The sequence below is a fragment of the Taudactylus pleione genome, unplaced genomic scaffold (genome assembly GCF_031769625.1).
Source record: "Taudactylus pleione unplaced genomic scaffold, aTauple2 ptg000702l, whole genome shotgun sequence".
Taxonomy (NCBI): Eukaryota; Metazoa; Chordata; class Amphibia; order Anura; family Myobatrachidae; genus Taudactylus; species Taudactylus pleione.
In genome coordinates this window covers 1035439-1054416 of record NW_028285104.1, presented here as the reverse complement: position 1 = coordinate 1054416, position 18978 = coordinate 1035439, and the positions used below count along the sequence as shown (strand labels likewise).

Sequence of the window (18978 nt, the reverse complement as noted above, 5' to 3'; positions counted from 1 at the left end):
TTTTACTGGACCTATCTAACAAGGGGTCGGGCACAAGGTTAAAGTCTCCCATAATAATAATGGCACCTTTACTGTATTTCTGGAGAAAAGCACAAAATTTCCTACAAAAATTCAATTGACGTGTATTGGGGGCATATAGGGACGCTATGGTAACCTCCTTACCCTCTAATTGACCCACCAGCACTAAATATCTCCCTCCCGGGTCAGAATATTGTTTGTTCAGTACAAATGAACAATGTTTTGAGATAAGGATTGCTACTCCAGCTTTCTTAGATGGACCGCTAGCCATATAGCAAAGGGGAAATCTATCATTATTAAACGCTGGTGGAGAGGAGACGCAAAAATGTGTCTCCTGAACTGCTACAATTTGAGCCTTTAATTTATGGAAATGATTTAAAGCGAGCCTTCTCTTATGCGGTGAATTAAGCCCTTTGGCATTAATTGATATCAGATTAACCATAATAAAGTATTATGAGATAGTTGAAAACCAGTGGGAATTTGTAACCCCTGAGCTGTGTATAGCGACAATTTGAATCAGTACATCTTGGCCTACTACAATCAAATAATAAAAAAACAAAAGGGGGAAGAAAAAATAAATGAATAAATAAAAAACAGAAAAATAAAAACACAATGATAAAAATTAAATAACAACAAAAAGATAAACTAACTGAAATGCCCTCACTTGAGGTCAGAGACGGTTGCCTAACCATGGCAACACGATTGGGGTACATGGGAAATTAAACACATGTCATACACCACCTTAAACAACATTAGGAATACAAGGTCATAACTATAACCTAGATCAGCGGAACTTCTAGACCTGAGATAAGATAACTTGAATTTCTCCCCAGCCTACAAAGGAACCCATTTAGACACTATGACCAACATAATAACAAAGAATCTAACTCAATATTACAGTCTTACGGTTCTTGAGACTAATCAACTCTACCATATAGGCATGGGGAAAAAACAAAAAACAAAGTTATTCGAAATCATTACGATTCAGCAGTCGACCAGTCCTTCTGAATATGGCGAAGAGGAGAGCATCTAGAAGAGGACACTTCTACCTTCATCTCTGAAAGAAATTTCTCACCCTCTTCAATAGAGGAAATGGTGGTCAAGGAGCCATTGCGTGAGATGAGGAGTTTAGTAGGAAAGCCCCATCTGTAAAGAATATCAGCTTTTCGAAGGGCAGAAGTGATAGGTTGAAGTGAACGTCTCTTTAGTAGAGTAGCCTGCGATAGATCTCCATATAATTGCAACTGGCCCATAACAGCGGCCGTTTCCTCCGATGGACGAGAAGCTTTCAACAGAGCCTCTTTAATATGGAAGAAGTGCATACACATGAGGACATCTCTTGATGCGTTCTCTGGTGCCCTTTTGGCTTTGGGGAGCCTATGAATACGGTCGATCAAAAGATCAGTAGATTTCGCAGAAGGAAGAAGCTTTTGAAACAGAGACATTGTGTAATCGTGGAGGCTGCTATTGGATATATTCTCAGGAACGCCTCGTAGCTTTAGATTATTTCGGCGTGAACGGTCCTCCAAGTCACACACTTTATCTTTGAGTGATGCTATTTCATTCTGCATTGCTTCATGCATTGTGATGAGATCGTTATGTGACCCCACCACTTCACCCATTTTCGTCTCCAAATCATCCGTACGACCTCCAAGATCATCTATGGAGTGTTGACAAGACTGAAGAGTAGCCCGAAATTCAGCTGCAACTTCATTTTTAAATTGTGAGAGGAGTTTTTTCATTGTACCCACTGTAAGAACTTCTCCATCCTCTGAAGTATCCTGAGAGGGGCCCGGAGGTGTCGCCCCTTCGCTTTGTGCAGGTTGAGATATAGCGGACCCCTTTCGTGCTGCAGACTCATCAACAGCCTTTGATTTAGGAGATTGAGATGAGGCTTTGAAGAAAGAAATTTGAGAGACAGGTTTCTCGACTCTCGGCTTCTTAGGCGCCATGTATGATATTAAGATTGTTGCAGAATAGAAATATGAATTAGCACAGACACACCAACATGTAATGACTTCAATATGCTGAACTGATCTCAGGTCTTACTATAGGCGGTATTGAACATGTGTTAAAGTGAAGTAGCGACTACATCTCACTGAGTTCAGAATATACTTGCAGAGTAATTACTGATAGATTTGCTCAAATAAAATAAAATTGGCTGTGCTTAAGCAGAAGAGTCAGCCTGAATACTTTCCAAAATGGCCACCGGACCTTTATAGAGATCTCATTTCAGGCCTGGCTGTGCTGGGGAAAATCTGCCCCTGACTCTTGGATGTCAGGACTGGGGGAAAGGCAGGAGGGGAGCAATCTCAAGCCAGTTTATATCAGGCAGCCTAAGCCACCTACTCACACCAGCAGGACAGCGCAGATGACAGATGCAGGCTGAGTGCAGGACGCCCAGCTACAAATACAGCCGACTCCTGGGGCCTGTTAATCCTCCTTCTAGAGGGTAAGGTGAGCACCAGCAGTCCCTCAAAGAGATCTCCGGATAATGCGGGGCAGGAGAAAGAGGCTACCTTAAGGCGCGAGTTGCGCGTTACCGCGGGGCGCTCCGGCGGGTCCCACTCCAAATCCAGTCCCCGGCTTCACAGGTCTGACAGGCCTCAGTGCGACGCTATGCGCCGGTGGTCGGCTGACACTTTCCCCGGACTTCTGACACAGCCGCAGGTGTCCCAGCAGACTCCCGAGAGGCCCCGCAAAGCGCTTCAGACCTTTGGGGTCCGGGAGAGGGTCTCATTAACCCCTTTTGTAGGGGATTCAGCAGGAGCCCACAGGGATTGTGTCCACTCGCGTCTGCAGTCAGGCCACGCCCCCCCATATATGCCTTTTTAAGGATATTAAGGGTGAGGCTACGGTGTTCCCTCTTTCTGATCAATTAGTGGATCATTTAGAGGAGGCGTGGAAAAATCCAGGTTAACGGTTTCAGCCCCAGAGACGCTTAGCCGTGGCTTATCCGTTTGCGGTCAATTATTTTTCTAAGCGGGAATCCCCTACGCAAGTGGATTCACATGTCACATGCCTAGTCAAAAGTGCCACGTTGCCTATGCCTTCGATGTCATCTTTGAAGGATGTCACTGACCGCAAGGTGGAGATCTGCCTCAAATCCGTTTATTCCCTTGCAGGGAAGCATCCAGACCAGCTCTGGCCGTGTGTTGGGTAGCCAGAGCTATGGAGCGCTGGGCGGATAATTTGGAGGCGTCTTTGGACTCTGACTGTTCGGCTGAACAGACCGAGTTGGTGGGCATTCTCCGAGACTCGGCCACTTACATTAATGAAGCGGCCTTAGATATTTGTATGCTCACCTCTAGGATCTCCTCTGCAGCCGTGGCTGCTCGTCACACCTTATGGTTGCGTTCTTGGAAAGCGGACGCGGATTCCAAAAAGGGATTAGAAGGTCTGGACAGGTACTATTTGGTCCAGATCTGGACAAAATTGTAGTTACGTTGGCAGCAGCAAAATCTGCATGTCTTCTGTCTGCTACGATTCCTTCTAGTGCTGGTGGGTCGTCCTTCTGCCTCACAGGGCCCAAGGTAGGCCTAAAGTACAGTCCTTTCCACGGCAGGATGGGGCCAAGAAATTGTCCAAGCCCAAGAAACAGGTCTGGAGTACCAGACGTCCGGCTCCTAGGTCAGATAACAAACCTGCGGCCTGACGGGCCAGGCCTCCTTTTGGGGGACCCCAAAGTGGGGGGCGCCTGCTTCAGTTCGCCCGGTGCTGGTCGCAGTGCATGTTCCAATTTCCCAGAGGGGCCTGGGTTTCTATTCCATTCTATTTTTGGTGCAGAAACCCAATGGGTCTTACCGTTCAATACTAAACCTAAAGGCCCTCAGCAAGTCCTTGAGGGTGCCTCTGTTTCGGATGGAGACCCTGCGGTCCATTATTCTGGCACTGGAACCTGGGGACTACATGGTGTCATTGGACATCCAGGACGCTTACCTGCATGTCCCTATTCTTTTGCGCCATCAGCAGTTCCTCAGATTGGCAATCTGCAACGAACATTTCCAGTTCTGGGCACTGCCTTTTGGCCTGGTGACTGCTCCACGAGTATTCACCAAGGTCATGGCGGCTCTCCTGCGGACGCAGGGAGTCCGACTGTTGCCTTATCTGGACGACCTCCTGTTGATAGCGGGGTTTCCAGAGCTTCTTTTACACCATCTGGATCTGACGATTGCGGTACTGCAACGTCACGGCTGGTTGACAAACTGGCAGAGGTCCACTCTCACCCCGTCTCAGAGGATCCTGCACCTCGGGGCCTTATTGGACTCTAGGCAGCAGTGGATCTTTGTGATGGAGGAAAAGATCCTTGCTTTGTAGTTGAGGGTGCGCAGTTGTCTGCAGTGTCGTCGAGTGTCGATACACTTGACAAAGAGGTTATTGGGCTCAATGGTGTCTGTATTCGACATGGTGGAGTACGCCCAATTTCACTCCAAACCTCTGCTGCTATTGATCCGGTCCAGATGGAATGGATTGCCTCAGTGTCTCAAGTCCCAGACGATGGGGCTCACTCCGGATGTTCGCCTGTCTCTAACCTGGTGTTTGCAGACGACCCACCTCAACAAGGGTCGCCCGTTCTGGGTGGTGAACTGGGTCCTGTTAACAACGGACGCCAGTCTCCGGTGCTGGGGAGCTGTCACGGGTCCACACTTGTTTCAGGGCAGGTGGACTCGGGCGGGTAGCGGAGCTTCCAATAAACATTTTGGAGCTCCATGCGGTGTCAAGAGCTCTCCAGCGGGCACAGCCGGTTCTCCAGGGTCACCCTGTGCAGGTCCCGTCGGACAACGCCACCACGGTGGCCTATTTAAACCAGCAAGGAGGAACCGGGAGAGTGGTCTTTATACCAGGACGTCTTTCGGAGTCTGGTGGACAAGTGGGGTCTTCCAGAGATAGACCTCATGGCGTCCCGGCACAACAACAAGTTGCCGGTGTACGGGTCTCGAACATGAGACGAAAAGGCGTCTCTGGTGTATGCCCTGTCCGTCTAGTAGACGTTCCAGTTTGCCTACCTTTTCCCTCCGTTTTCCCTTCTTCCGCGGGTATTACGGAAATTCAAATCAAGAAGGAGGTACGCTACTGTTGATAGCTTCCGAGTGGCCCAGACGGCACTGGTTCTCCGACCTCCAGAGTCTGTCAGTAGACGTTCCTCTGAGGTTACCATTACGACCGAATCTGCTGTCATAGGGTCCTTGTCTTCACCCGGACCTGACTCGGTGTGGCTGTTGAAACGGTCATGCTAAGGTCCAGAGGGTTTTTCTAGCTCCGTGGTGCAAACCATACTAAGAGCTCGTAAACCTTCCTCGGCAAGAATCTACCATCGTGTGTGGCATACTTTCTTCCGGTGGTGTAGACCTAGAGGGTATTCCCTTAGGGAGTTCCGCCTGTCTAGGGTGTTGGCTTTCCTACAGGCTGGACTGGATCATGGGCTTCGCCTGGCTTCTCTGAAAGTGCAGGTGTCTGCCCTGTCAGTTTGGTTTCATCGTAGGATTGCTGCGCTCTCTGATGTGCACACCTTTATGCGAGGTGTTCTTCGCATTCAGCCACCTTTTGTTCCACTGGTGGCGCCTTGGAATTGGGCTGTGGTCCTGAGAGTTCTCTAGGGTCCGCCGTTTGAACCACTGGACTCAGTGGACTTTAAATGGCTTACAGCTGAAACCATATTCCTTCTGGCCATTGCCTCGGCCAGACGGATTTCGGATTTACGGGTTCTCTCTTGTAGACCCCCTTTTCTGATTTTTCATAGGAATAGGGCGGTGCTTCGCACTCGTCCGGGATTCCTTCCCGAAGTGGTATCCAGTTTTCACATCAATGAAGAAATTGTTGTGCCGGCTTTCAATTCACCTGGACTTTCAGTGGGTGACGCCACTTGGGATGTTGTGCGGGCATTGAGAATTTATGTTGACCGCACTTCTTCTTTTAGGAAGTCGGACGCCTTGTTTGTCCTCTATGGCTTCCGTAAAAAGGGTTGGCCTGCTTCAAAGTAGACTTTGGCAGGCTGGATTCGTATGGCAATTTCAGAAGCTTATCTTCATGAAGGTCTTCCAGTTCCCTCCTTGGTGAGGGCTCATTCCACTAGGTCTGTGGGTCCTTCGTTTGCAGCTAGACGTGGTGCCTCTGCAGTTCAGATCTGCAAGGCTGCTACGTAGTCTTCTGTCAATACCTTTGTGAGGTATTACGCTTTTGACATCTTTGCCTCTCAGGATGCTTCCTTCGGGTGGCGGATTCTCCTCTCAGCACAGGAGCGTCCCCACCCTTAAAGGATACTGCTTTGGGACATCCCCAAGGTATCCTGTGGATACCCTATGGACCCTGAAGTAGAAAATATGAGATATGGTAAGAACTTACCCTTGTTATCTCTATTTCTACGAAGTCCATAGGGTTCCACAGGACTCCCGCCCTGTCGCACCTGTACTGCAGATGGGCTTTATTCTGGTCACCGGTTTTTCCGTCTCCCTATGGTGAGAATGTGATTCTTGTGAGTGTCCAGATTTATTTTTTTTTTCTTCTCTCTCTTTCTTCTCCTCCTCCGGCCTATGGCTTGTGACGTAACTGAGATGCCTTGGCCCGGGGGCGGGGTATAGGAGAGGGACCCAGATGCATCCTGGGAGGCTGAAAACTTTAACTCTGTGGTGCCTGAAGACTGACGTCATCACCTATACCCAAGGTATCCTGTGGAACTCTATGGACTTCGTAGAAATAGAGATAACAAGGGTAAGTTCTTACCATATCTCATATTATTATAATGTAAGTAAGGCCAGTATTCCACAGTAAAGACAGAAATCATCATCTCATTAAATAGTTAGTAGTGGAAAGAGAGCGGGTAAGTAGTTTGTAGTAGTAATTTGAAAAATTGCAGGGTTTGCATATGGTAAGCTCTGTGACTGGATACTATTTAATTGGAACATACCAGTATTATTATACAGCTTCACCAACAGCAGGTATTGAAAGGATATTTCTAGAAAAGTGTGTACATACAAATTCAAGATGTTTTGGATATTCATATATGGAATTCCCCAATACCCAATAAATTGTTGTACGGAAGAAACTTTCTATGTTTTTGCTCCATTTTAGAAGACCATGACCACTTCTTCCTTCCCAGCTGTTCTTAAACATGGTTTGTAGTCCCAGCAGTCAGGGGGCTGCAGGTTGCAGATTTTTTATGTTTATGTAAACACATAATTCTACATTTTATATTTGATTTAATTAACTTTTTTTCTTGCAGAATGGGTGTAGCATTTTCTGGAAACAATGGAGAAATTATTGAAATCAAAATACTTGGAAAAATGGAGAGGTAACGTAATGCTTTTATTTACAAATGTAACAATGTACAGATGTATAGCTCCTCCCTGCACAAGTTAAATGTCAGGTCCTCATGAGGGCTAAAACTATACTGATCCTGCATTACTATATCTTAACGGGTGTGCCTCTTCCTTTACTGGTAAAGCCAATGTAGCTTGTAGAGTCAACTGTTTGTTAGCTTGTTAATATGAATAGGAACTTTGTCTTTTCTATGACAAAACGAACATGAAAAATCGCGACATTCAGAGTCATTAAGCTTAATTGTCATAACCTTCCCGAAATCATTTAGCTTATTTCTGTGAGTCTTTAGTATTTCTTCATTCGGTTCTTTTAATTTCTTAAACAGCAGATTGTAAGAGCTCATGTATTTTTGGGAGGTTATCCTATATACAAATTGTACTTGAAAAAGTATGAGAATGTATAAATACATGCTTTTACATACGTGTGATTAAGTATTTTCTATTATGTATGTTTTAAGGTACAAGCTCCTTCATGTTCTGGAGTTTGATGCAAATCGACGTCGGATGAGTGTCATTGTGCAGAGTCCTTCTGGTAAGGATAAAATCTTTCTGTTACAGCTAAAGTCATTTGTTTTCACTTCTATAAACATTTGTACACTCTACATTTCTAGGAGATAAGATACTTTTCACTAAAGGAGCAGATTCTGCTATATTTCCAAATGCCAAAAGTGGAGAAATAGATAGAACGAGGCTACATGTAGATGAATTTGCCTTGGTAAGTTATGTTATTGCTATAGCCTTACTATTATTCTTGTCTTAAATATATTGGTATAGGCTAAGAAACTGGTTCCAAGTCTCCTTTACATTTGTTGCAGCATCCCTGTTCCACAGTAATGTTTTAAGATCGGTGGTATAATTCTCTGTCAGAAAATCATCTGGCTGTATAAAGGCTGGTGTATTAACATCATACTTCTGTCTGGTCCAAAATAAAATGTATTTCTGTATATGTAAGTGTCTATATACAGCAGGCATGTCAAACTCAAAATCCCAACCGGGTCGAATATTCAAGGTCTAAGAGTGTGTAGGCCGCAAGAAAAAAAAAAGTGTTAAAGCAACTTTGGAGGTTTATTATTAAGAAAAACCAACAATAAAGTTTAAGCAAAGAGATGTCAAGTATCGGGAAGAAAATATTATCTTTAATGTTTTCTTCCCGATATTTGACATCTTTTTGTTGTCACGGATTTTCCAATCTCAGGTAAAGGGGATACGGGACATGTGGCTGAAGGGACATATGTTCCATGTTAAAGAGAAACCACCATATAGGCAAGGCTTACCTATATGGTGGTTTCTCTCTAACGTGGAACATGTATCCCTTCCAGCCCCTTCTGTCCCTCCAGCCACAAGCTTTGTGTTTCCTGTCCTTGTCTATTCAGCTTCCAACCCCTGTGCCAGCCGCTCCCAATTTACCTTCTTCTTTGACAGCCGTCTGCTGTTTCTCCTTGCAGAATGCAGATGAGTTGTCCTGCTCTTCGCGGGCAGCTGGGCACCCACTGAGGGCACGGACAGCGTGACGACGTCAGTGGTCCTGAGTAGGCTAGCTGCAGGGGGGCAGAGGTTTGTGAAGTTGGAACTGCAAATGTCCAGGGAGTAGCTGTTGCAGCCGAGCATGCACAGACGCAGCATCTCTCCCCGCAGACATTTTACCGTTCCTACATATAGCTGCTGTGCATGCGCAGAATCTTCATCCGCAGACAGAAAGGTGAATGCTGCCCGATCGGAGCTTAGCTCCATTCGTGGCAGCTGGCCCCGTAGCAGTGTAATTGTGCTGGCCCAGCAGGAACTCACCCGGCTTCCCGGCGGGCTGCATTCCACTTGTTTTACAATAGTAAATGTGATATCTGATGTACAGTATTCAAGACCTAAATACATAATGATTTTGAAAAGTCATTGCATATTTGTTCATGCTGAGCATTGCTATTCGACAGACATAATTCTAATCAAGATTATTTACATTACATATACAGATCTATCCTCATACATCTTTGCTACAGTCGCGCTAGGTCCCGCGAGACTCTGCTAGCGCCGGGCGTCTTTTTATGTCTTATTTATGTCTTATTTATGTTTTTGCGAGAATACATCTGTTGCAATGCAATGTACTAGGACTTTTGCTACTGAGTCTCAGAATCAGCATACGAAGTGCTATGATACAGCAACGTTTTGGCAAGTCCATGACAACTTCCGTTTATAGACTCCGGGTCTGATTCAGCAGTGCACGCAGATTCCCGATGTTTGGGAATCTGCGCAGGCGCCAGACTCGTTCTGTGCATGTTCAGAACGGGTCTGCGAGTACGCTTGCAAACTGGCAGCAGACATTCTGCTGCCGTGTGGGAATGGGGAGGGGGCGGCGACAGCCTCCGTTACCCGAAACGGAGGCGTGTGGCGCTGTTGCCGGGGAGGGAAGAGGCCAGGATCTCCGTCGGGTGACTGAGATTTCCTTGCCTCTTCCTCTAAACTGCGGCGGATGGCTGTGGGACCCTTTGGGTCACCGCAGCCTGCCGATGATATGCAGATTAACCGATACTACGTTGAATAACGCAGGTCGGATAAGTAATGCACAGGGGGTGTGATGCCTCCTGTGCAATTCCATATCTGCAGGGATCGCAAATTGCAAAGCTGCCTAAGTGCAGCTTTGCAATTACGATCCTTACAGAATCAGGTCCTCAGTTGCACACAGATATACAAGTGTTACATATCAAATCAGCAGTCACCTGGTTGTCCTAGTACATCACATTGCGACTTAGATGCATTTTTCTCAAAAAAGACGCCAACACTAGCGTAGTTGCATGGGATCAAGTGGCTCACTCACACTAGGCATGTCGCGCCACGTGGCATAATGAGGATAGATGTGGGAGGACACCTCTGAATATTTCATTTTACTAGTTTAGTTAAATAAAACTCATCTTGTTATTCTTCTAGAAAGGGCTACGGACATTGTGTATGGCCTATAGGAGGTTCACAGCAGAAGAGTACCAAGAGATTGATCAGCGACTGCAAGAAGCCCGGACTGCATTACTCCACAGGGAAGATCGTCTGGCTGATACTTTCAATATCATTGAGAGAGAGCTGGAGCTGCTGGGAGCAACTGGTGTTGAAGACAAGTAAAAGCTATGCGTAGTATTTTCCCGCTGCTTGTGTATGCAGCTACACTAACCCAGGCAAACCAGTTTAAACAAACACTTTTGCAACTTACAAACGCAGGAATTTGTTGCTCAATATTAGTGTATTTAGGTATAAGAATCTATACCAACAGAAATAGCATCAACATTACACAAAGGTCTAAATTTTCCCTATCTATGCTCTACACTGTAATGTCCATGATGGCAATGGTATTTGTTTGTCCGATTTTCTCTTTTTTCTTATTATGGTAAAAATACATTATTCAAACTTTTGTCCCATTTTTCAAATTGGCTGTCTGTATTTGGCGGTGTTTATACACAACCTCTCATTTCTTATTAGTTTATTGGCAAGATAGCATCCTAACACTCCTCACATCACCTTGTCACAAGGCATTACTGACTGCAGATCTGACACATCGTGTAACACGAAAGCTGACCCCTGACTGACTGGCTTCCAGGCAGGGTTTGTCTTTCATTTTGCACTGTACATCACTGGACTATGCTTCATTATTCAAATATATTTAGCACATAGGAAAATGCATTTCTAATGCCATAGTGCTCTCATCATTATTTTATTACAAAATTAGCTTAAGAAGAAAAGCAAGAGCTCAACAGCAGTTTCATGCAGAGCCATGTGTGTACAGATTCATTTTTGACTTCCGCATAGATGCAGTTTGTATATTATTGCATCAAGGTGCTAGCTTTAAATAGACAACCTGCAAACAGTGACCTACAATGTAGAACAGTGGCTCTCAAACTCTGTCCTCCAGGTCACCCAGCAGGTGCACAGGTGTACTCATTACTCACTGACACATTTTTAAAAATCCACAAGTGGAGTAATTATTTCACATATAACTCTGTATGGTATATTTGTGTGCAAACCCCTCACCCCCCCCCCCCCCCCCCCGGCACACACACACATCCCTATTTTGCACATGATAGATCTGTAATAGCCTGTAATTCCTTGCCTGTCTTGTTTGTGTGTAGACTTCAGGACAAGGTCCAGGAGACGATTGAGGCACTCCGGGTGGCTGGAATAAAAGTCTGGGTGCTTACAGGAGACAAACATGAGACCGCTGTCAGTGTCAGCTTATCTTGTGGACATTTTCACAGAACTATGAATATTCTTGAACTTGTACAACAAAAGTCAGACCATGAATGTGCTGAGCAGCTACTTCAGCTCGCTAGACGGTAAGTAAGCCGTATGTGGAATACAATACATCATTGTCTACCTGAATACCCTAACAAAGGTCACACACTTATAGTTTTTGCTTTTATCAGTAAAACAATATATATTTACATGTCTTCTGCTAGAATCATTTACATTAAACATGTTATTCCATTGTTATAATTGTATGTTCTCCTACACCGTTTTTAATTTCCTTTCAAACCACAAACACCATAAAACCAATTATTTTTCTTGTATTCTGCCACATACCTATGTCGCACACTGTCCTCGGTATTAGCATGTATTGAGGTGTGTTCTACTTTGAGCTTTGTCTTGTGTAGGCTGCAAGATGACCATGTGATTCAGCATGGGCTGGTTGTGGATGGAGCCAGCCTTTCTCTTGCACTCAGGGAACATGAAAAACTTTTCATGGATGTCTGTAAAAGCTGCTCAGCCGTGCTGTGTTGTCGAATGGCACCATTACAAAAAGCAAAGGTATGAAGGCAGACAATTGTGAAGAGATTTCTAGAATGAGGTCTCTTTTTATGTGTTCCTAGTCATGTCTATTTTGAGCTCCAAAAATATAAACTAGATAAAATATAGCTTAGTTGTATTACTTGCATTTGTCATTTTGAAATACTGAAGCCTCCACAAGGCTCTACAATTTTTTTTAATTTTTTTTTTTAGGTAGTCAGGTTAATTAAAATTTCTCCTGAGAAACCCATTACGCTTGCCGTTGGCGACGGGGCAAATGATGTAAGCATGATACAAGAAGCTCATGTAGGCATAGGTGAGTTTGTGGTTTGTTCAGTTCATACTTACTTTGTGTCTCCTAAATGTTTTGAAGCTGCTTTTTATTCCTGTGATGTCATTTTCTCTAATATGTGTATTACCCTCTGGTATTTTTTAGGAATCATGGGAAAAGAAGGCAGACAAGCTGTGAGGAACAGCGACTATGCAATTGCGAGATTTAAATTCCTCTCAAAACTGCTTTTGGTGCATGGTCACTATTACTACATTAGAATAGCTACTCTTGTACAGTACTTTTTTTATAAGGTACAGTATGTGCATAATCCCTTTTTGCTTATTTAGAATATTTTTCACTACAATAAATGAATTAAAACAGTGTGCCATTATCTTGCATCAGTAGGAGACAATATGTGTAGTTTGAACAAATGGATCCAAGAGTACTATAGAGGTAATGAAAAATGAATAAGAATTGCTGCTTCATTTATTTGTTTCTGTCTCCTAAAGTTCCCAGCATAGGGCAAGAGAACTTTCCGGTCCGGGCACCAAATAGATAAACTTCTTCTCTCAACAGAACTGGCTTCCCCCCCTATACCTCGCCCCCAGCCACAGGCAGGCCAGTTCAGTTGGTGCCCTGCAAGAGCAAGGCACATGTGGAGACTGCTCTTTTATTACATTTTTATTTATTTTATCTATTTTTTTTTTTTACATGAGTGAGCGACATTAGGCATCTTATAGGACGCCTACACTGCTGCTCCACCCACCCCCAGCGCCGATGGCTGCGTCGCTGGTGAGTGGGTCGGTGACCTTGGCTGGTCCCGCAGCACAAACTGTGGACCCGCAGCCGGCCGTCGGAGAAGGAGCACGGGCGGTGCTCAGAGGTAAGATGCGGCACTGCAGCGGCTGTTACCACATGTGTGGGAGACCACCGGCGGTGCTGACAGCGTTCGCGTAGGCCGCATGGTGCCTCCATTAGACCACCAGGGCACAGGCAATGGGGCGCTTCAGAAGCAGCCATTGCCCTGGGGGATTTATTTAGCTAGGGGGAGGTAGGCTCTCCCCATTCATCCCCTCCCCCACTCCCTTGGCGCGGCAGCCATGCCACAGGGGTACTCTCCCTCCTCGCTCCCCTCCCAACTGAGACACTGAGTGGCCATTTTACACTGTGCCTGCTTAAGTCAGTCTCTGGAGAGCAGTAAAGGGTTCCTGTCTACCTGTATACCTATTTCCATGGGGTCAGGTTATACACTATGCTCCTTCCTACCGACTGGGGTATGGATTATTGAGCCTTAACTGCCCATTTATACAGCATTGAATGTTTGTGTGCTTGTATTTGTGTTCAGGAGTACATTTTATTTTTCAGCTTCTTCTGACCATTATGTAAATCCCTCGCCTGTAAAGCCCTGTTTATTGTGGGGTGAGGTCACATTCATTGCACTCCCCCTTTTATTGCACACCATAGTTTACCTAACTGGTGTGTGGGGGCTGCTCTGGATTGCTTATAAGGTTCTCCAAGGGCACATCACCCAGAAATGGGAGTGCTTCAGTATTGTGTAACTGCAGGACTAGTACCTCTTTACTTTCTCTTCAGGCTCCGTACCACGATGGGCTCTGTGTCCGGTGTTTCGCAGATTTGCAGGAGAGTATCAGTCAGTCATGACTTCCACCTGGAGCCGGCATGGACTACCTCTCTTATAGGTAAAGGTGCAGTTGGCTATGGTCTAGTGCATATACTCTGCAGTGTTAGAGTGTGCCCGTCACACAGACTGGCAACCCCAGGGCCCGATTCCCCTACTTGTATCCCTACTGAGGCCTAGCTGGGTACCCTTATAGCATTCTGCCTTAGGAGCCAGGGATGCAGCCCTTCTCGCTTTAAGAGCAGGTATCTGCATCTTTCCAGCTGAGTCTGGACACTTCAGGCATGCCTCACAGCACTGAGATCGTATGTTTGATTCCCACTACGGCCCTAACTGGGTGAAGATTGTATATTCTCCCTGTGCTTGCGTGGGTTTCCGCCAGGTGCTCCGGTTCCTTCCCACACCAGTCTAGATAGTGCTGCGTCCCAGTCTTGTGTTCCTGTCCGGTAATTGGAAGTTCCTCAGCTCATTAGGACACTGTATAATATTTCAGACCTTTGTCTATCCCATACTGCAGGTAACTGTAGCGCCCGGTTTAACGGGATAAGAGCTGTTCTTAGCTTCAAGGTTACCGAGGCCTATGGCCACACCACCCTGAATGTGCCCGATACCGTCTAATCTCGGAAGCTAAACAGGGTCAGGTCTTGGTTAGTATGCTTCGGTAGACGTTTTATGCATTCCCGTTTTTTGCGCAGTGTGTGCACCTTCTGCGGAGGGCTTGCCCTAATAGACTTCCCCGGGTTTCTAAGCTCCTTGCCCCCTTCAATTCTCTACCTGCTGCAGATCGGGCATAATGAGCCTCCTCCTAAGGGAATGCTCACTTGGCCCGCCTAGTCAAGAACGCTGCCCTCCCTAGTCCAAATATGGCATCCCTTGGGATCCGTCGGACAGGACAATGGAACTTTCCTCAAAAAGTCTTATATTCTGCAGACACTATCGCGCATTCAGTCCTGACTTCTGCTTATGTAGCTAAAGCCATTGGAGGTTGGACGGATGCTCTTTAGGAGAGCCTCAGCTGCTTCAGGTGAATCGGTGAAAAGACGACAATAGCTACTGGTGTCCTGACTTCAGGTCTCAGCAGCCTTGGTGGTGGTTAGGTTCACTCTGTGGCTTAATTTCTGGCGCGCTGACTGAGACTTCAGGAAGGCCATAGGGGCTCTTCCTCTTTCAGGTCATTTGCGGTGCTCCTGTTTTGGTCAGGATGGTAGCCACAACCTTCCCCCCTTCTGTGACTTTGCAAACTTAGAATTTTCGCTCCTTTTCTAAGAGGGAAGGTCCAAGGGCCAACCATTCCCAGGTCGGGTTACCCAGGTCTACCAATCATCCTACCTCCAGACCTACTGACAGGCTTACGCTTCATTAGGCCGCCCTCCACCAAGGGGGGTTCCCAGCATGGGAGGATGACTTTTGCTGTTTCCATCACCTGGATGTTGACTATGCAGGATGCCTAAGGGTGAATTTTTCTCTTGGGGCTATGCCGTAGCCTTTCAGGAACGACCTTAGATCCGATATTTTCCTACTGGTCACGCCCTGCTGACCTCCTGAGTAGGACTTTTTGGCCAGTCTCTTCGTTGTTCACCTGGAATTCCTCAACAGGCTTTTTTGGTAAACCAGGGAGTCTCTATCCATCTTTCTGGCTCTGTGGGATCTTGGGGCCTCCTTGGTTTTTCGGGAGGCTTATTTCCAGGTACCTATCTGGCCCAGTCACCAGAGTTTTCCTCTGGCTGGCGGTCGGAGAGGAGCATTTTCATTTTCAATGCCGCAGGGGCGTCAGGTTTCTACCTTCTCTAAACTACCTTCTGATCCTTGCCGGTCTCCAAGTGTTCTCAAGGAACACATCGGTCTCTCCTGTCCCACGGAAAGACCATCACTGGAATGTATTCCATCTGGACTCCATCGCAGGAGACGTACCATATGAAGGATTCACAAGGTTTTCACTAATCGCTGAGTGTCAATACACTCTTTCAATTCCTGTGCTTGTTTGTCTCCACATTCGTAATGCCGGAGTATGTCCAGTTTCTCCCTGCCTATTCAGATGAAGGATGATCCCTGTGGAATAGTTCCCACCAATAGCTCACACCTTCCTGGGAAGTTAGGCTCTTCCTCTGGTGGTCCAGGTGTCTCGTTTACACTGGTGCCACCCCATTTTGGGATTCCACACAGGGTCCTCCTCACCACCGATGTCAACAACCTTCCAGGGTCAGTGAAAAGCCTCCGGGTGCCGTTCAACTTTGTAGATCTCCGAACAATCTTCAGAACCCTCTGCCTGGCTTGGCTACTTCTACAGCCTGCTCTGATCCAGGTTCAATCCGATTACGTGTCTATTATCTTCTACATAAACCAGTGGCACTCGCAGTCATGGCGCAATGCAGATGGTGAGTAGAGTTCTCATCTGGACAGTGTGTCAGCTTCCGGCTCTGTCGGTAGTCTTATTCCCCAGAGTCCGGGTTGGGGAAGAGAGCTTCCTCGGTCACCTGGGCACCTACCCAGGTGAATGGGGGGTTTTGCCGACATGCCTTTCACATCCTAGTTCTTCACTAGGGGTGGCCAGGCACCTGGGCACAAACACAGACTATTGAGATATGGCTATGAAGCTGCTGTGGCTCAAAGGGCTAAGTACACAAAGAATATATAACAAAGTAACAACGCTGGATAGTCACCTAAATTAGAACTAGTTAGATCTAGATAAACTGGAAATGAGCTGCTGCTATCAATAACACAGTGGTCACTGGATAAATATATCAAAGGAAAAGAATGATAGCGCAAACTATTGGATTGGGGAAAAAGTTGAATGAACAGTGTATGTAGAAGATCACACTTGAATAACCAATCACTAGGCAGATGTATAAAAAACGTATAATTTAATGGAGATAAAATAGAATCAACATGACATATTGAGATAAATAAACAATGAATAAATATAAGTGTAAATCATAAATAGATAAATGGCTCATATGATATAAAAACATGTAAAAAGTTTTATATACTGAGATAAATACAGACAATAAAGATTAAAAATCAACTAATCAATTATGAATCAGCAGATGGAAAATGAACTGAGTTGATAAATCCCAATTAGGGAAATGAGAAAATTCTCAAGCACGTCACTGTATGATGTCAAAGTTACCTAACCTGCAGGTTGGTGTGGTTAGTAATCCATGTCTCACGCTGTGTTAGGTGTACTGTAATTTCTCCCCAAGGAAATGTCAGCAGAGTGGCTGGGCAACTGGGTGCAATGTTCCAAAGCAATTGTGTGATCCCGTAGATGGTTTTATTAGCATTCCATGTCCCACGGATATGCCAGAGTGGTATGAACAGATGGTACCTCCCAACAATAGTGACAGCTCGGCAGCTGGGCAGTTTAGTGCGTGGTACAGCAAGAGATCCTATAATCCTGTTTGGAGATATAGCCAAAGTCCAGCTGGATGATCGAGAGACAGCGGAGCAGGATGATATCCAGTAAGAAGACGTGCACAATCTTGATCCAAAAGTGACAAGTGCAGTCCGCCTAACGTGTTTCTCTGTGTTACAAAGCTTCATCAGAGGCTTAAATTGATTCTATTTTATCTCCATTAAATTATAAGTTTTTTATACATCTGCCTAGTGATAGGTTATTCAAGTGTGATCTTCTACATACACTGTTCATTCATCTTTTTTTTTGCGCTATCATTCTTTTTCTCAAAGGGCTAAGTCACAGCATATAGTATACTATTTACAGTACCTGGGTTCGAATCCGGGACGAGATGATTTTACCTACCCATACCAGGGTTCTGGGAGCCCTTCGAGTGGGACGTCTTGCCGGTCCGGCAAGAGTTCCTTCTCTCGTATGCCTTCCCTCTGGTTCCGTGGATCCTCCGCAAGTTGCAGTGGGAGGGAAGCATGGCAATCCTGGTTGCCTCCTATTGGCCTTGATAAGCTTTGTATGCAGATCTTCTATCAACGCTCTGCTGTATCTTCCTTGTGGCCTGATCTTCTGTTTCAGGGCCCGTGCTTCTATCCGAATCTAGCCCGGCTCGTTGCTCTTTCTCTTGAGCACTTTCGGGTTCTCCAGGTTGGTCATTCGTACTATGCTGTATTGCCCATAAGTTCTCCTCTGCAAGCCTTTGTCACTGCTTCTGCGGATTTACTTTGCTTGGGGTTCCACCTGGAATTTTATACCCAGCGGCTTTCCCTCTCTTGGGTCCTCTCCCTTCAGCTAGTGGGGCTGGATTTGTCCCTCCGCCTCACTTTTTGGAAGTTGTAGGTTTCTACTCTCTGTCCTCTTCTGAAGCAGTTTGCTCGGATACTTGACGTACGATCTTTCCTCCTTGGACAGTGTTGTTCCTTGGCACTTTGGACTTTCTCTTTGGTGCTTCGAGCTCTTCAGTTGTTGCCCTTTGAGCCTTTGGGCTCTGCTGACATTTGACCGCTTTCTTGCTCCTGGCGAGTGTTTCTTTGGGGCTCGTTATCCTGTCCCTCCCCATGGGGTTGTTTCACTGGGACCAGGCTGTCCTTTGAATTGGGTTGGGTATGAAATCAATAGCCGCCGGGATGAAATGTCAACGCAGGAACCCCTACAGAGGAGAATCTGGATGGAGCGCGAAAGTACCCTACCCTCTCCCTCCCTAACCCTCCCTTAGGGGTGCCTAGCCCTAAAACTCCCAGGGTGGTGCCTAACCCTAAGTCCTGTCCGGGGATGCCTAAACCTAATTCTCTTCCCCCCCCCACCCTAAACCTAATTCTTCCGGGGGGTTTCCTAACCTCCCCCCAGTGGTGCCTAACACTAACCCCCTCAGGGGTGCCTAACCCTAAAACTCCCAAGGTGATGTCTAACCCCAAGTCCCCTCTGGGGGTGCCCAAACCTATCCTTCCCCCTCCCTCCCCCCCACCCTAAACCTAATTCTTCCCGGGGGGTTCCAGTGGCACCTAACACTAACCCCCTCCTCCCCTAGCCTAACCCTTCCCGAGGGTTGCATAACCTTAAGTCCCTCTGGGAG

The 18978-nt window shown here is 46.2% G+C and overlaps 1 protein-coding gene across 4 annotated transcripts in view; it reads left to right on the top strand.

Annotated features, from left to right (window-relative positions):
- ATP11B (ATPase phospholipid transporting 11B (putative)) overlaps nucleotides 1-18978 on the top strand; it is a 156068-nt gene that overhangs the window by 80751 nt on the left and 56339 nt on the right. For all 4 annotated transcript variants that reach the window (XM_088456371.1, XM_088456372.1, XM_088456369.1 and 1 more), the window contains exons 15-22: nucleotides 7238-7306; nucleotides 7793-7866; nucleotides 7946-8049; nucleotides 10251-10432; nucleotides 11438-11641; nucleotides 11960-12113; nucleotides 12306-12408; nucleotides 12529-12674. In XM_088456371.1, the coding sequence (XP_088312497.1) occupies nucleotides 7238-7306; nucleotides 7793-7866; nucleotides 7946-8049; nucleotides 10251-10432; nucleotides 11438-11641; nucleotides 11960-12113; nucleotides 12306-12408; nucleotides 12529-12674 (1036 nt within the window). The remainder of the gene's footprint in view (nucleotides 1-7237; nucleotides 7307-7792; nucleotides 7867-7945; nucleotides 8050-10250; nucleotides 10433-11437; nucleotides 11642-11959; nucleotides 12114-12305; nucleotides 12409-12528; nucleotides 12675-18978) is intronic.